Raw genomic sequence first — 15,917 nt, 5'->3', positions numbered from 1 at the left:
TAATGTTGTGGTCTCATTTTAGTTTTCAAGAAACTTTTCTTCTGCAAATATGCCTAATAGGACTCTTTACTTTTCTAAGATGAATGGCTCACCTTTTTAATCACTGTGATTCAGGATGACCTACATGTATAGCGATACCGCTTTCTTATAACTGGGAATTTGACATTTGTTTATAAATATTGTTGTTTTTTATAATTCTTAGAAACAGATGATATTACATTATTCTTATTTTTTATGCTGACAGTCTTAATACTGTAAACACTGTAGAATGATATCTTTTAAGACATTGGATGGTCCAAGCAGTAGCTATCCTGTTTGTTTCTTCTTAAAGTTTGTACATTTTCGAGAGAAAAAAAAAAGTATGAAACTCATCTAAGCAAAATGCTTTATTATATTGTATTTGCAGTCATGCTTATGTCACCATATCATGTCGACATTTTAACAAACTGCAAATAACCAAGCTGTGAACACTGAACATAGCATACTATTTCACAAAACATGTTTTGTTCGCAGTATTAGTACGATATCAGAGTCAGAGTCAGTAACAGGTCATTAAGATAAAAAAAAAGTCTCACAACAGTCATGTGAGACATAGCACTTTGTTTTAAACTGAATTGAGCTGACACATTATACAAAGTCATTTTTGGTACACTAATTTCTAGTCCCTTAGAGCAAGTGTTTAAGTTGCCTTCCTCAAGGGCACAATTTTATTAAAAATGGGATGATTTTGGTACCTTTCGAGTTTATAGATCACCATAACTTTGGACTGACCCTGGCTGCTTTATCAAACCAGCACCTTCACCATAAGGCGACCGTATATTCAGTTAGTTCTTGAGATTCAACATTTGAATATTCTTAACTGAACATTCTTAATACTGGAAATGTTCATTTTGGCACAGAAAAATAGAATTAAAAATATATCATCATTTGTATTACTGTCATTCAACAAATAATAATACTAACAAGCATTCAAACCATCATAGGGAATTCTGTCAGCAAAACTCACTTTCATCAATGAATTATTCTCCTGCATGATGTTCAAATGTTATTGTATATGTGTGTGTGTATATATATATATATATATATGTATATACCTTCCCATATGCCAAAATTAAAATCAATGTCTTTATATATTTTTTTGCAGCCCACACATGAAAATTTTCAAAAATCAAATAAAAGTTTTCACTATGATTTCCCACTACTTCATTAACAACTTAAGGAATATTCAAAAACATTTTATCATTCATTCATTCAACATGGTACAAAAGACTTTTTGAACGTTAAAATACTTTCTTCTGGTTCAAGGCCTCGTTTTCATGTGTTTTTGAATATAACTTGTCCCCACTGTGTCTTTTGCTACAAGACACTGGCATGGTGAGATTCGACAACAGCAGCATCACATAACAGCACACATGATTGCACTCAGTAAACAAATCACATTAGATCATTTCCAACAGAAAACTTCAATTATTCATGCATGCAACTAATAATAATTGCGCAAGTAAAAACAAGAATGGGGATCTGATTAGTGTTCTTCTCAAATTTGTTCCACCTTTGTGCATTTATGAAATCTCCCTGACCTTCTCTGAGTTTGCCTGGTCAATCATACTCGACTCAGGGTACGTGTCACCAGCCAGCCCTTCTGTCGGCTCTCCAAACATCTCCAGTTCATCTAGAATGGTTTGAACTCTGCGGACGCCATCCCTCCGAGCCTGACGCACATCTGGGCGACCTTCAGGGTCTATTGAGTCCAGAGCCAGAAGTTCTTTGGTCAACATCTCTTCCAGCATCATGTATCTTTTATCATTCTTCTTCCCATCGAAACTTTTCACATCTTGTGCCAGTTTCTCCACACGTTCCAATATCTGCTGCACTTTGATCAGTCCTGGGTGGCTCAGATCTTGTTCTGGAGTCTCCTCAGGCTGGACTTGTGGGGGTAGGACCTCTTGAGGTGTTTGAGGGGCAGCGGTTTCCTGTGGTTCTGGTGCTGGAGGAAACTGTATGGTAATATTGGATGTCTCTGATACCTGCGGTGACTGTGGTATGGGTTGTTGTGCTTTTGGCTGAGGTGCTTGTGTAGGTTGTTGTTGTTGCGGTTTTACTGGCTGATGATGTATTTGCTGAGGAATATCACTAACTCTTTGAATGGGAATCTCAAATGCAGGCGCTCTGACAATTTCTTCAACTGGTTGTTCAGCTTTAGGTGAAATTGCTGCGGGTCCAATGTGTTGCTGGACCTGGCAATAGTAACATATTCTCTTTAGCTGATGAACATTAATGGCTTGAGCTTAAGTGAATCAGTCCTTATTAATAAATACTAATAAATAACACACATACCTGTGGTCTCTCTCCCATGATCTGAGACATGACTGGTGACTGGGCCAGTAAGGGGACCGAGATGGGACTGGCAGCTCGATTCTGTTGAATCTGAATGGGCACTTGTTCACGGTAGATTGGCATTTTTTCTCGCGTAGGATGAGAACTTTGGCTAGGCTGGGATTGTGAGGCACCCCCTACACCCTCGTGGATCACCGGAATGGGGATGTAGCCCGCCCGGAGACCTGTATTGCTGGGTCGGGGCTGTTGATGAAGGCCACTCATTTGTTGGTGTGTGCCCTGTGGTTGATGAACCTGATGCACATAAAAATACAGTTTGATTTTGGAAATAGCCAGAAATGTTTACACTAGCATTCAAAGGTTTTGGATAAATAACATTAAAAAAATAAAAAAAATCTATTTCAAGTATTGCTACTATTGTTGGCTCTTTGACGAGTTGCTTTACACCACTTTTGTAAGTCACTTTAGACAAAAAAAAGAATTTGCACAATATTTCTGCATTTTTGTTCAAATAAAAAAAAGATAAGAAATAAATAATAATAAACAAAAAAAGATAAGAAATACAGACAAAACTTATTCAGCAATAATATGTTAAAATAGCAACTTTTAGCAGCCATTATTTTTCAGCAACCTATTAAACTTTTTTTAAACTTTGAAAAGAAAACACAGGGCCCAAGGAAAACTTCCAGAAGCAAACATGAATTCATGCAATTCTTTCATAATGAATCCACAGCCCGACAGAGACTGCCATGTCCAATAGAGAAATCCAATTCCTAATGGTCTTACCTCAGGCCCGTGTAAAGCAGGTGAGCAAGACAAACATGCTTCCGATGGGGCCTGCACTGGAGATCTAGGCCGACAGTGGGATGCTGGGGTCGGGGAAGGTGTACGTCCATCTGTTCTCAAACTTTGCTGCACTGCTGGGTGGATGTAGGAGAAACTCGGATACTGCTGCAGCCTGGGTTCAGTGTTTTCATGGGAGACTGCGATGGGGATGTAGCCCTGGCGTAGCATCGGTTGCCTCATCTCTTGAATAAAGGATTTGTGCATGTCCTGAGGAGGCTCGGGGGACATAGAGGGGCCATTTGAAAAAATCTGAAAAAAAAGAAGAAAAAAGGATGGTTGAAAGATCTATTCAAAATGATCTCATTTAAATATTCTGCATCATACGTCTGATCAACAACATCACTTCTGATGATGCTCTTCAGTCTTCTTTTGCTGAAGTATGTAGTAGCTATATGCTAAATTGTTTTGCAGGAGAAGGCAAATAACTAAAGCATGTGGTTGGCTGGGTTATTGAAAAAGCTCCAATCATCAACAATGGCATTCCAGACAGCATAAACAAAATATTTTTTACTTATATAATATTGAAAAACAAGCCAGAGATAATGGTATGTAGATGTTTTTGGGAAATAATCCCATAAAATCAGTAGCTAGATCATCTTTTCAATGATTAATCTGAACTGTAAAATGAAATAATGGTATTGTTAAACAATATACATCACAGGCAGCCACAATGGGGACAAACTTTTGAGGGCTAAACTTTGACAAACATAAAGAGTGAGATGGAGCATTACTAACAAGCACAGTGTCTAATATTCAAACTCCTGTATTGGATGATTTTATGACACTCTATATGACACATTATGTGTTGATTAACAGTATTTTACACCTGCTACATTTTTCCTATTAGCGTCACATCACTGTCAAGTTGTAGGCTTTTACAACTAGTCACACTCAGTTATATGCGAATTCCACCTGTTGTAAATCTGCCTAATGTAAAATGATATTATACGTTATTGCAGGCAACCAACCAACATGCTATGGGATTCAGTCACTGCTTCAGTTCAGTACATAAATGTAACACTCAATTTGAACGTGTCTCACGTCTTCTCTCCTCATCTGTTTGACACGCAAAGGTCAGTCCGCCCTCTCTCAATGACGAGGCAGTCAAGAAACAAACATGAAACATGAGTGGGTAAAAACTCACTGTGCACAGCAACTGTTAAGCGATGGCATTGGCTTACAGGATATACCCTGTATGCTGTCGATTCTAATGCCATGACTCACTCTATGTAGCATTTTTCAATGGGTTGCTGTGCTGTTGACACTGTGTCTTAAAATACTCTTTGTGAGGGGGAGGGCCTCCCTTACTCATCAATGTAAATCAGAGTTACACAGACACAACAAACATCAAAAGAGATAAAATCCCTAATAAATCATCAAAAAAACACCTATTCTGATGTTGAAACAGCAAAGCAGCTACATCATTTTAAGACAGGCAGGCAATTATTCCTGAATGTAGATATGGTCACATCTAATGTCAGCTCAGCGAAAACTTCGCAAGCGAAATCCAGTCATTTCAACTGGAATTTCAAAAAAGTTCCCCTTGCAGATTTCGCTCATGATCACTTTGGTCACATGATTCATTGTGTTGACCAACAGAAAGACGCTTTCAAGCGACAGCTTCATTCATACACTACTGAAAGTTGGCAATGGAATTTTTTGCTCACGAAATTCCCTAAATTACAAGCTAAACTTATACTAAATGCTAAAGTTAAGAAGCTGAAGTTCAGCTACTTGTTTCATTGACCTTCCCAAATTAAAATATAATGTCTTGTACAGGTCTAAATATACAAGCACATTAATATGGCTTGGTATTATAGGACCATCTTAAAATGCAACACATCGGAGTCCTGAGCCTGAAAAAGGTCAAAGAGGGATGAATCAAGGTTTACAATGCAGTTTTACTAAACGGATTAAAAACCAAGATGTTAAACAGAGAGAATAGTGACTGGTTAGCGTATATGACCTCATGCCCTCTCCGTTTTTTCTTTTTTTTTTTATTTTTGACACAGACGCCAGGAGTAGCGCTCAGTTTATCTCCTGACAGCTGTGTCTTTCCAGCAGATTCTTGGTGACACTAACTTCGGACAAGTGTTGATCTATCTAATGAAAGATGCCAACTGGCAAGCCCTCGTGTTCCCCCCCCCCCCCCCCGCATTTTTGACTCCCAGAACCTGATGTGCGGAGAACAGTCTGACACTTCCAGTTTGTAACTTTCAAGCCCATTCATTGGGAATGACAGAATCGCTGAGTGGGTGGATCTTTATGAAATCCCATGTAAGGGAAACTTTGAGGGACGCGTTAGTGCTTTGCGGTTCCAGGGATGTGCAGAACAAGCGCAGTGTGCGTAGTTCTCGAGGCTTTAAATAAACATTGTGGAGTCGTTCTAACACTCTCACATATGACTGCAGTGCGTCACACACTAATCACTTCAGCTGAGATCATCACACTAATATATTTCGCCGGTGTATATACCGTCAGGCCGTTCAAATGAACGCGAAGAGCTATTTCCACAGAGGTGACTGCGATTCACGCGCGAGCTTCGGCGAATATCGAGTGCGTGGCTCCCTAGACAGCCAGTGTCTGATCAAGTAGCCTACGATATGGATGTACTGAGTGGGATCGTTGCCTACGCACTCAACAAAACTGTCTTTTACGATGAAACACCCTCCAAAATGCCATAACTAGTCTATAAAACACACGTCATATGTTGATCTGCAGTTGTAAGATCGCCATAAAAACGCTCGCGCGCAACTTCCAAAAGCACAATCAAGATCTATCTTACCTTTTTCGTGTCGTGCCTCGGATCGTTCCACGTCGTTGTGCGATTGTTGTGATCCACAAAAAACGGCCAACCTGTCTGCGGGTCGATTTTGATCTCCCACCCGGGTGGCAGAGGATCGTTAGTTGTCATCGTTTCGACTGGAGACGGTGTTTTCATACTCTGATATTGCTTCGCTCCCGAATATTGTGCCATTACAGCCGCTACAGACGCTTTAAAGGGTCCGTCTGATGACGTACTGTAAACGGGGACGGGTTTCTCGAAGCAGCAAGGTCCCTCTGAAGACTACCGAGAAAGTTCTAGCTGAGGGTTCACTGTGACGCCCACGTGTGTGACCAAAAATTATTTATTACCCCTTGACTGTCCAGACACAGGTCCTCTCTGATACTTCGCCTCCCCCTCCGGTTTATTAGACCGAGCACACTTGTTGCTCTTTTAACATAAAGACAGACAGTATTGACAAATTTCAAGGAAAACCTGTCTGAACTCTGTCACTCATTCTGTAATCTTCTTTCCATTTTGCGTCTACAATCCGAGATTATTTGAGGAGGCAGCATAATCCCAGTAGCCTAATCTGTCATTTTTAATTCAATTCAATTCAAGTTTATTTGTATAGCGCTTTTCACGATACAAATCGATTCTACAATGTTTATAGTATCTTGTGACTCAGTTAATGTAGCCTATGGCAGAAATGTACGGACAAATCAATTACAGACGTAATCAAACAGACGATGAACACTATTAACAGCAATTATTTTATGATGCAATCAAATTTATAGCAAAATTTGGTAGTTCTGTTACTGAAAAAAATGATTCATTGAATTTACTAAAAAAAATGATGATAAGTGGTTGCAATCAATTTATTTTAGCTACATTTAAATAAACTAATTTTGCTGAAAGTTAATCAACTAAATTAGTTTATTTAAATATAGCTAAAATTGCAACCACTTACCATAATAAATGTAGTAAATTCAATGAATAATTTTTTTCAGTGATATGTTGTTTCAGGGTTGGCATCATCTGAGGTCCTCTTTATTTAATTTGGGACTGAAACCAGGTATGTGACACTGCTAATCGTGGGAAGTCAAATTCCTGGATATTTCTATATGTGAAATATAATAATTTATAAAGTGTAACACAAAAAATAAAACAATTTAGCAGATGTGCGGGCTCGCTCGCACACACATATCCTTGAATATTAAAAAAACATTCCAACAATTTTTTTTTTATCATAATACACACGGGGGAAGTACATGTTCATTTCTGAATAATATTTCTGCAGTGTAATCAGTACACTCATAATCACTAAAAATTACCTGGGTTCAGTGCCCTGCCAATATGTTACTTTTTGCCAAAGAAGGCATTCACTGGAGCTCTAACAAGTGGTCACTGAAAACAAATAAAATAGGCAGAATAAAAGCATACCAATACATAATCTGCAGTGTCATATAATCAAATAAGATACCTGTGATACATGATATATTCACACACCTGCATTTACACAAACACGGTGATTTTGTCAAACTCCCCTTTCCCGTCAGATCCATCGCCCTCCAAAAACCCAAGCGCTTCTGCGCATGCGCAGTTACTGTCTTCCTGACTAGCCGGGTTCCGCCATTTTCTACTTAAGATTGAAAGTAACACCAGTCCAGTATTGTTCGTCCTAAAAATAAACCACATCTGAGATACTGAAAACAAGTTTTGTTGGCACTCCTTCCGGCATTCAAGAATGGAAGACGAGAGCCACCCCAAAACCCTGTAAGTAGCTGAAAACACCAACCCTGTCAGCTCTCAGTGAATAACCGCTCAATCTACAGCACTACTCACACACTTAACGTTATAACAGCTAGCTCCAAAAACATCATATGCTGTTAGTAATCACTGCTTATAATAGGTAGAGTTTCGGTCAGTCACTATTTCACCTTCTTTACAGCAGAAAGATCGAAAAGCTTTCATATTGTTCCGGCGATTGTGGGAAACATTCGTAGCCGTCACGTTAGCATGGTTAAGCTAAGCTAGCGGCTAATTAGTCAAAGCGGCTATTCAACAAAACAATGAACGCAAGGCAAATATAATGAGCATAGCTACATTTAAATTGTATGTCATAGGTTATGGTATATGGGTTTAATATGTACCCCAATAAACCCCATCATATTCAGTGTCAATGTGTTTGAACGAGCATGTCATTGTCTGCTGTTTTAGTAAAGGCCTGTTATCTAATCTCAGGCCTGCTGTCTTTAATAGAAGTATGAATTTTGATGTTTGGTACTACAATGTAGTATAAAAATCTCTTAGTTTAACTGTCGCGCTGTGTTTCAGTAGTTTGCTGTAGTATTACTGTGTGTTCCCGTCCTGAGGTCATTTGGGCATAAAAGGCTGGCTCTTGTATAAATACACCTTTTTGGGAAAACATCTCAAGTAGATGATCTGATTGAAATGCTAAAGCATCTTATGTGATATTATGTCCTTGAATTGTGTGGGCAAACTGTAATTACTGTTTATATCTTTTTAATCTGTATTTTCAGCTATGTGGGCAATCTTTCAAGAGATGTAACGGAGAACTTGATCCTTCAGTTGTTTACTCAGATTGGGCCATGTAAAAGTTGTAAAATGATAACAGAGGTAAACATCCATCACAAAATACACTTTTTCAGATGTTCCCTGAAATGTTCTGTATTGTTCAGTGTAACTGGGTTTGTGTGGAAATGCCTGTCGGACGCTACATGAGCATTTATATTTGGAATAAATTTGCTTTTAAAATGATCCTAGAACAGACAGATCATAATTTCTTACATTTTCCTAAAATCACACCAAATGCCGACAGAAAATATATAACAGTCTTCCACACAATACCCATGACTTTGCAATAATATATTTTCCTGGCTTTTCTTCTCAGCAGTCCGATAGCAGCAGGAAGGTGAACTCTATTGGATTTTCTGTTTTGCAGCATACTAGCAATGATCCGTATTGCTTTGTGGAGTTCTTTGAACACAGAGACGCCGCAGCCGCTTTGGCCGCCATGAACGGAAGGAAGATTTTGGGAAAGGTATATCTTGTGGCATTGTTTCGTTAGACGAGTATAACAAGATGGGTGTGGTTTGATGTTTATTTTGAAGCATTGCATCCAGAATATCATATTCCCAAAGACAATGCCTTCAAGTAGTGTGTTGTATTAACAGGAAGTCAAGGTAAATTGGGCGACCACTCCTAGCAGTCAGAAGAAAGACACAACCAGTAAGTTTGTTTGTATTATGTATATAGTGGTTGTTTTTTCAGGCTAGATTTTCTTAAATGTAGTAACGTGTTAAATGTCATACTTCTTTAGACCACTTTCATGTTTTTGTGGGAGATTTGAGCCCTGAGATCACAACCGATGACATCAGAGCTGCATTTGCACCCTTTGGGAAAATCTCGTAAGTTCCCAGAAGTAACACCCTTCAGTGGGATGTATTGTGAATCATTTCTGAATAATGTCAAGTGGTGGTATGTGGCTACTTTGAGCCAGATGATCTCGATCTATTATTTTTTAACCATGGAAACTGTTTCAGAAGTTTTTATTTATTTAAAAATATTTTTGTTGTTGGTAGTTCTTAACATATTTACTAATTTTGCTAAGAAATTGATTCAGAGATAAACATTTACTTTACATTTGCCGTATTAGTGCTGCGATTAGCACATATATAAAACACTTAGATGTCTACAGGTTTGTCACAGCAGTTGAGAATAGGATGCAAGTGTTTAAGAGACCATAATTGTGTTTTAAATTGAATATTTATTTGCACTGATGATTTTAATAGTCCCATAATGGGTATTATCAGCGAGCACAAGGCAGTATAGTCAATATTGTGTCTCTGGATTGATCCTTTAAAAAATTTTCATCACTAATCTCCACTGCTTTTCCGAAATTGGTAAGTAGTTTTGATTTACCTAAAAAGTTAAATTTTTAGTTCTCAACACAAAAAAAAACATGATACACTGCTACTCTGCAAAATTTTCAGAGTCTCCTTTAGCTCTGAGTGTCAGTTAATAGAGCTCTGGTTATTTTACAGAAATGCTCATAGGATTGGACAGGAGCTTGAAGGCTAACAGCAAGGAACTGTGCACTCTGGGAACTCAGATGTAGATTTTTTTCTATTTACTCTTTGCTTTTCATATTTGTATACTGCAGTATTTTCCTGTTAACGCTGACGTAGTGTAGACTTTTAACAAACCTGAGATAATTCATGAATATTTGCTTGTAAAAATTGTTTTATGATGGTTTTCCTAGTTGTGTTGATAGTTTGATTCTCCTAAAATTCTGAAAATGTTAATTTCTCGAAATTTGCAGCTTCCCAAACTCCATATTGGTGGTAAAGAATTGACCAGGAAAAATAAAGAAATCTGTTAACAGGCCATGTATGCCGTTTAATTCCTTTTTCTCTTTTGATATTTCTATGTACTCTTGAGTAGAATTAGAAACAGCTGTTGAAGTCAGGAATGCATGGTAATGAGATTGATGATATGAGAGATTAAGAATTAGTGATTAAGATGAAGATTGGATCATTATGTTGTTGTCACAGGAATAGTTGAAATCTTTGCAGGAGCTTTTAAATATAAATGCAGTAGTGTAGGTTGCATGACTTTGTACTTGTTTTTTTATTTCTTTTTTTTTTTTTTAAGTTCCAGTAATCAAGAGAATATTATGCAGAAGTTGTTAGTGTAAAGATTTTTTAGAGTAGCTTAGGATATTGTAACAGTGTCTCTCAGTACAATACAGTGTGTGTGTGGTTCCTTTCTTTTTGAGATCCTCTAGCAAGCCGTCAGCGGACTGACTTTTGCGTCGTTACGTTTTTCTTGCAGGGATGCACGAGTGGTGAAGGATATGACAACAGGGAAATCAAAGGGGTATGGATTTGTGTCCTTCTATAACAAACTGGTAAGGCTCCAGTACAGGAACACAGAGTGAAGGTTATTCTATTTCTGTTTACTACATTTCATATTATAGCTGTAGTATTACAGATATTCAGCCTACTGGAATGAATCAGACTGTTAGAGTTGTTTTCTGTTTGAGTATAAGATTTTAGTCAGTTTAGTAGTAGTAATTAAAAGCAAACTAGGACATTTATGTGGGTAGTTCCTAATTATACATAGGAACTAATGAAAGACTAGAAGTGTTGCTGCGAGATTATATTTTTGTTTTGCTTTGTTTACATTTGTTTGTTTGTTAAATCTGTTGTTTCTTCTTTTCTAGGATGCTGAGAATGCCATAGTACACATGGGGGGTCAGTGGCTTGGTGGACGGCAAATCCGGACTAACTGGGCAACTCGGAAACCTCCAGCCCCCAAGAGTGTGCAAGACAGTAAGCCAGATTTTCTATTATTTGTTAACCGCCTTTAGAGTTGATCTGAATTAACATGACTGAATTGGGAAAATTTCAGACAGCTCCAAGCAGCTGAGATTTGATGAGGTGGTGAACCAGTCGAGTCCTCAGAACTGCACTGTGTACTGCGGTGGCATTCAGTCAGGTCTCACAGGTACATCTGCACTTGCCCTTTTACTTTCCTGTCCTGAGTACAAGTATGCATGCTCCCTCTTAGTGCATTGTCATGTGACATACTGTTCTCTTCAAACAGAACACCTTATGCGACAGACGTTTTCTCCTTTCGGGCAGATAATGGAGATCAGAGTTTTTCCAGAGAAGGGTTATTCTTTTATCAGGTATCATTCAGCTATTCCTATTTTTAGTTTTCTTATATTTAGACAGTCTTTCCACAGTCTGTGTGTCATGTCAAATATTGTGGAAGCACCATATTGCAAGACATTAATGGTTTCTAGTAAGGGCTAAAATCTTGAGGGCAGAGTGGCAGATGACTTATTATACCAGTTGTACATAATAATAGTAAGAATATGGTGATGGAGAATGCAAAATACTGAAACAGAAAAGGCCAAATCTCAGCCTGATATTTCATTATTTTCCCAACAGGGGGCAGCATAAAATGATGTGAGAAAAAAAGAATCGTTCTGCTCTTAGTCTAAGGCTTTGAAAAGAATCAAATGTTCAAAAGTCTGTGGTCAGTAATTTTTTTTTTTTTTTTTTAAAGTGGAAAACTGATCAGACATGTATAATGTTACAAAAACTTTTTATATTAAGTAAATGCTGTTCTTTTGACCTTTCTATTCAAGGAGCCTGAAAAAAGTATCAGTTTCTTTAAAAATATTAAGCAGCACAACTGTTTTTTTCTTGGCCGAAAACTGAAACCGAACAAAATAAAACACTGGTCCGAAAGCCGAATACCGAACACAGTTTTTTGAGTTTTTTCCCCCATGTATTTTGCCAATTCTTTTTACCATTGCATAAATTAAATAGTCAAAATGTGCTTTTTACTATTTTGTCTTGCTTTTTAAAGAAAAAATCAACTACAAGACAATAATTTAAAAATATTTAACACTGAACATTTTTTTAACAATAGCAGACATTGTACCAACAAAGCACAATTTAACTTAAAATTAATAAGTTAGTGAAATAATATTTTTCGGCCATCAGACCTCCTTCTTGAATAAAGCATGTATTTTTGAAATGAAAGCAGCCTTGCTGAGCACAAGAAACTTCTTTTAAAACATTACAAAATATTACAGTTCCTAATTTGAACACAATGTGTGAATGTTATAATAAATATATTAATAGAGCTGTTGTAATTATTATTATTATCATCATTATTTTTGTGTTTTTTATTTTATTTTACAGAACAACAGTAAAATTACAATACTAACGTTTATGAATGTTGGAGTTCTTGCTTTTTCTCAACTCAGGAAGACCTCAGTGCTTCTTTTTGTTGACAACAGAAGATTTATAAATGAGTCTCATTACGAATATGTTGCACGTATTGCATTGTCACATGCCTTGTAAAGAATCACAAAAATGTGACCAAGCAACTGATGAGTAACACTGGTTCAATGCAGATTTTCCTTGCGCTTTGGACTTTTAACCCCGGTTAACAAGCAGTTCTGCCGCAAGTTTGTGCAGCGTTGTCAGAATATATGCAATTCGAGCGTGAAATCCTAACGTTCTGCAGTTTATTTGCTAATTGTTTAAGGCCATTTCACGATTTCAATCATCATACAGTAACCAGCAACAACAATCACTCCTCCCTCTTCTCATCGAAGACATGCGCTGCAGTATCCTACTAAACACTCTTTCACCACGCATCTCTCCCGGATAATCGAAAAGCTGGTTGCTGCAGCCATGCCCACCTAGCTCAATGACAGTGTCAGCAGCGGAAATCTACCTGTCACTCAAGTGGCCACGCCCTTAATTATATAGAATTTTAAAGCTTAATATAATTTAAATGGGTGAGTTATAAAAAAAAAATTCACCCCCATCACAGGCAGAATTACCTATATAGACTAAAATAATTTTTTGAACCAGGCTGTAAACATGTTTGTTTCTGCTGTAAATTTGGGCATTTTAACATGGGAGTCTATGGGATTGTCTCCCTTTTGCAGCTAGCCTCTAGCGGCCAGTTGACAAATTACAGTTTAAAGGCACAATATGTAAGACCAGAAGGAGCAAAGCGGTCAGCTGTGGCATAATAAAAGCTCTGCTGCTTTCGAGGCATGTCACGCTCGTTCAGCGACCTAGTTTCGCTTAGACAACTTTCAACCTCACCCTGCTTCATTCTACTATGTTAATAAATCATTAGCTCATCCATGAACATGTAGCTGTGGGGATGAAGACTACAACTCCCATGATTCCACACTTTTTGTTACATATTGTGCCTTTGTCACTTCCGTGTTGGCTTTATGAGAGATAGCAGAAGGTTGCCACTTGGGTACAATTTATTCAGTCTTTTCGCTTATTTGCGATTTTCGGCCGAATAATTTTTGCCGAATATTCGGTGCATCCCTATTGTTAATAATAAGAAATGTTTCTAGTGTCTGAATTATTTCTATTGTGTTGCAGATTTGTTATTTTTAAAGGGAGCGTCAAGATTTAATTAGCCACATGGTGACAAAGACGGTCCTTCTGATTTTTTTGTAAACAATAGGATTGCTGTGTTCTTTACATTTCTTCATACACCAGCATGATTTTCTCTCAGGTTCTCCTCTCATGAAAGTGCTGCTCATGCCATCGTCTCAGTGAATGGTACCACCATCGAAGGTCATGTTGTGAAGTGCTACTGGGGCAAAGAGTCACCTGACATGGCCAAAAATGTCCAGCCGGTAATTCTTGTGAATTTGCTTTATAATTACCATAATCTCATTTTAATGTGTTATTAAATCCTTCCATACAGACATTGTTTAAATCACCTAGACACACAAGTTAAGCTCAAGTTCTTGATGCTGCATTCACAGATGGAGTATGGTCAGTGGGGACACTGGAATCAAATGTACGGCAATCCTCAGCAATACGGTCAGTACATGACGAACGGCTGGCAAGTGCCGTCCTATGGAATGTACGGGCAAACATGGAATCAGCAAGGATTTGGTGTAGAGTGAGTTTTCATGTATTTCTATGTGTGTAATGTATCATGTTGTACCTATGCAGAACATGTGGGTATGTTTACACCCACTCTTTGTTGTTCCAGACAATCACAGTCCCCGGCCTGGGTGGGAGGTTTTGGGACGCAACCCTCTCAGGCTCAGCCTGGTCCAGTGATGAACCAGGCTAACTTTGGCATGGCTGGATACCAGACACAGTGATCTGACCTTGGTTCTTCATAACACACGGGTCTCACTTCTTTAGATCCTGCTCTCATAGGGAGGGTTGCTAAAGACTAATAGGTGCACATCATCTTTTTCCCTACAAGCTTTGGATCTGAAGCAGGAATTGCTTTATTGTAAAGATTCAAATTTAGATTAAAGAGGCAATTGAGATGAGCGCCTTCAATGGAAATCTGAATTCATTCACAAGATTTGTTCCTGTTTTAGTGGAATTGCAGAAGATGTATTGTATCTCTTGCCCCCACCCTTTTTTACTGTATATCTTGAGGAAAACTGCTGATTTTCCCTTAAATCCCAGCTTCAGGAACTTCACAGGTACATTGCAGAAAGCCCGTGGTGTAAATGGTTTTTTGAACTAAGTATTTCCTTTTTGTTTTTTTGTTTTTCTCTCTTCTTAAATAGATGATCATGCATTTGCTTGTTCATTACAGTATGGACTTTGAATTTTGTACAAAAACACAACAAACAGCAACAAAAAAACCTTTCATTCTGCATTCTGACTTGGCAAACAAATGTAAGTAAAGGCACTTTTTGGGGGTTCTTTGGACCTGTGTCTTGTAAATGTTGAGGTGTAAATGAATTTCTATGTGCAGTGGTGTATATTTAATCCACATTAGCTCCCCGTTCTCCTCCAATTCTAGAGCTCTTTGATACTGTGTGTATAATGTATCTTTTTACTCCAATTTACAGACAGTGAAATCTCTCCCGCTCACTATGGAGAAAGGGTCATAATGGCCATACCTGTAAATATCTTTTGATATCTTGGCCTGGAATAAGGGTTTCAAAGCATGCACTCTACTTGACGGAAAACTAACGCAGAGTATGTTAGACAAACGTTACATATGTGACTGACCTTTACAAGCAAGCCTTAATATTTGCTCAGTCACATTTTTCAGTTGAACCCTTTGACACCCTCATTGAGAGCTGTTTGATTTATCTTAGAGCCTACTGTAAATTTGTCCCTTTGCTGTTTTAACAAATATGCGTGCCATTTGAGTAGCCAGAAAAATGGGTTGGATATTTTTTTTTTTTTCTGGGGATAAGGAATTGCATGTTTCAAACCATAATATTGAGGTTCCTCAAAGCATTGAATGTAAAAGGCAGAGAAGTTTGAATACAATTTAGCATTTTGAGTTTTCTTTTTAGTCTAAATGAGTCTCAATAAATGAACCATTGGACAAGAAACATTGTTTTCCTTTTTTTTCCTAAATGGAATTATGGTCTGGTTTCAACAGAGCAGGTAACAACCAT

The 15,917-nt window shown here is 37.9% G+C and overlaps 2 protein-coding genes across 8 annotated transcripts; one reads left to right on the top strand and one right to left on the bottom strand.

Moving 5' to 3' along the window:
* Nucleotides 1–373: 373 nt before the first annotated feature.
* LOC109092143 (BAG family molecular chaperone regulator 3-like) lies at nucleotides 374–6,296 on the bottom strand. Its single transcript, XM_019105861.2, has 4 exons — nucleotides 5,969–6,296; nucleotides 3,124–3,432; nucleotides 2,338–2,631; nucleotides 374–2,237 (listed from the first exon to the last, which is right to left on the bottom strand). The coding sequence occupies exons 1-4, from the start codon at nucleotides 6,158–6,160 to the stop codon at nucleotides 1,563–1,565; spliced, it is 1,470 nt and encodes a 489-aa protein (XP_018961406.2). The 5' UTR covers nucleotides 6,161–6,296; the 3' UTR covers nucleotides 374–1,562.
* Nucleotides 6,297–7,540: 1,244 nt separating this feature from the next.
* LOC109092147 (nucleolysin TIAR) lies at nucleotides 7,541–15,851 on the top strand. Of its 7 annotated transcripts, none has more exons than XM_042736951.1 (12): nucleotides 7,541–7,723; nucleotides 8,491–8,587; nucleotides 8,913–9,011; nucleotides 9,145–9,199; nucleotides 9,291–9,378; nucleotides 10,805–10,880; nucleotides 11,196–11,304; nucleotides 11,384–11,479; nucleotides 11,579–11,663; nucleotides 14,042–14,165; nucleotides 14,298–14,437; nucleotides 14,531–15,851. In XM_042736951.1, exons 1-12 carry the CDS (start codon nucleotides 7,695–7,697, stop codon nucleotides 14,643–14,645), a joined length of 1,113 nt encoding a protein of 370 aa, XP_042592885.1. In that variant the 5' UTR covers nucleotides 7,541–7,694; the 3' UTR covers nucleotides 14,646–15,851. The 7 variants fall into 7 exon arrangements, with proteins under 7 accessions (XP_042592885.1, XP_042592884.1, XP_042592883.1 ...); XM_042736950.1 differs by having other exon boundaries at nucleotides 8,865–9,011; XM_042736949.1 differs by having other exon boundaries at nucleotides 8,862–9,011.
* The last annotated feature ends 66 nt before the right edge of the window (nucleotides 15,852–15,917 follow it).

The sequence above is a fragment of the Cyprinus carpio genome, chromosome B13 (assembly GCF_018340385.1).
Source record: "Cyprinus carpio isolate SPL01 chromosome B13, ASM1834038v1, whole genome shotgun sequence".
Taxonomy (NCBI): domain Eukaryota; kingdom Metazoa; phylum Chordata; class Actinopteri; order Cypriniformes; family Cyprinidae; genus Cyprinus; species Cyprinus carpio.
This window is presented reverse-complemented; position numbering and strand designations above follow the sequence as displayed.

What these genes read in the sequence shown, in the direction of transcription:
- LOC109092143 (XM_019105861.2), bottom strand. Translation starts at nt 6,160, where the DNA reads ATGGCACAATATTCGGGAGCGAAGCAATATCAGAGTATGAAAACACCG. An exon ending in CTGCTTTACACGGGCCTGAG is followed by an intron (nt 2,632 to 3,123) that starts GTAAGACCATTA and finishes TATGTGCATCAG; the next exon opens with GTTCATCAACCACAGGGCAC. An exon ending in TCATGGGAGAGAGACCACAG is followed by an intron (nt 2,238 to 2,337) that starts GTATGTGTGTTA and finishes TACTATTGCCAG; the next exon opens with GTCCAGCAACACATTGGACC.
- LOC109092147 (XM_042736949.1), top strand. Translation starts at nt 7,695, where the DNA reads ATGGAAGACGAGAGCCACCCCAAAACCCT. An exon ending in GAAGGAAGATTTTGGGAAAG is followed by an intron (nt 9,012 to 9,144) that starts GTATATCTTGTG and finishes TTGTATTAACAG; the next exon opens with GAAGTCAAGGTAAATTGGGC. An exon ending in TGTCCTTCTATAACAAACTG is followed by an intron (nt 10,881 to 11,195) that starts GTAAGGCTCCAG and finishes CTTCTTTTCTAG; the next exon opens with GATGCTGAGAATGCCATAGT.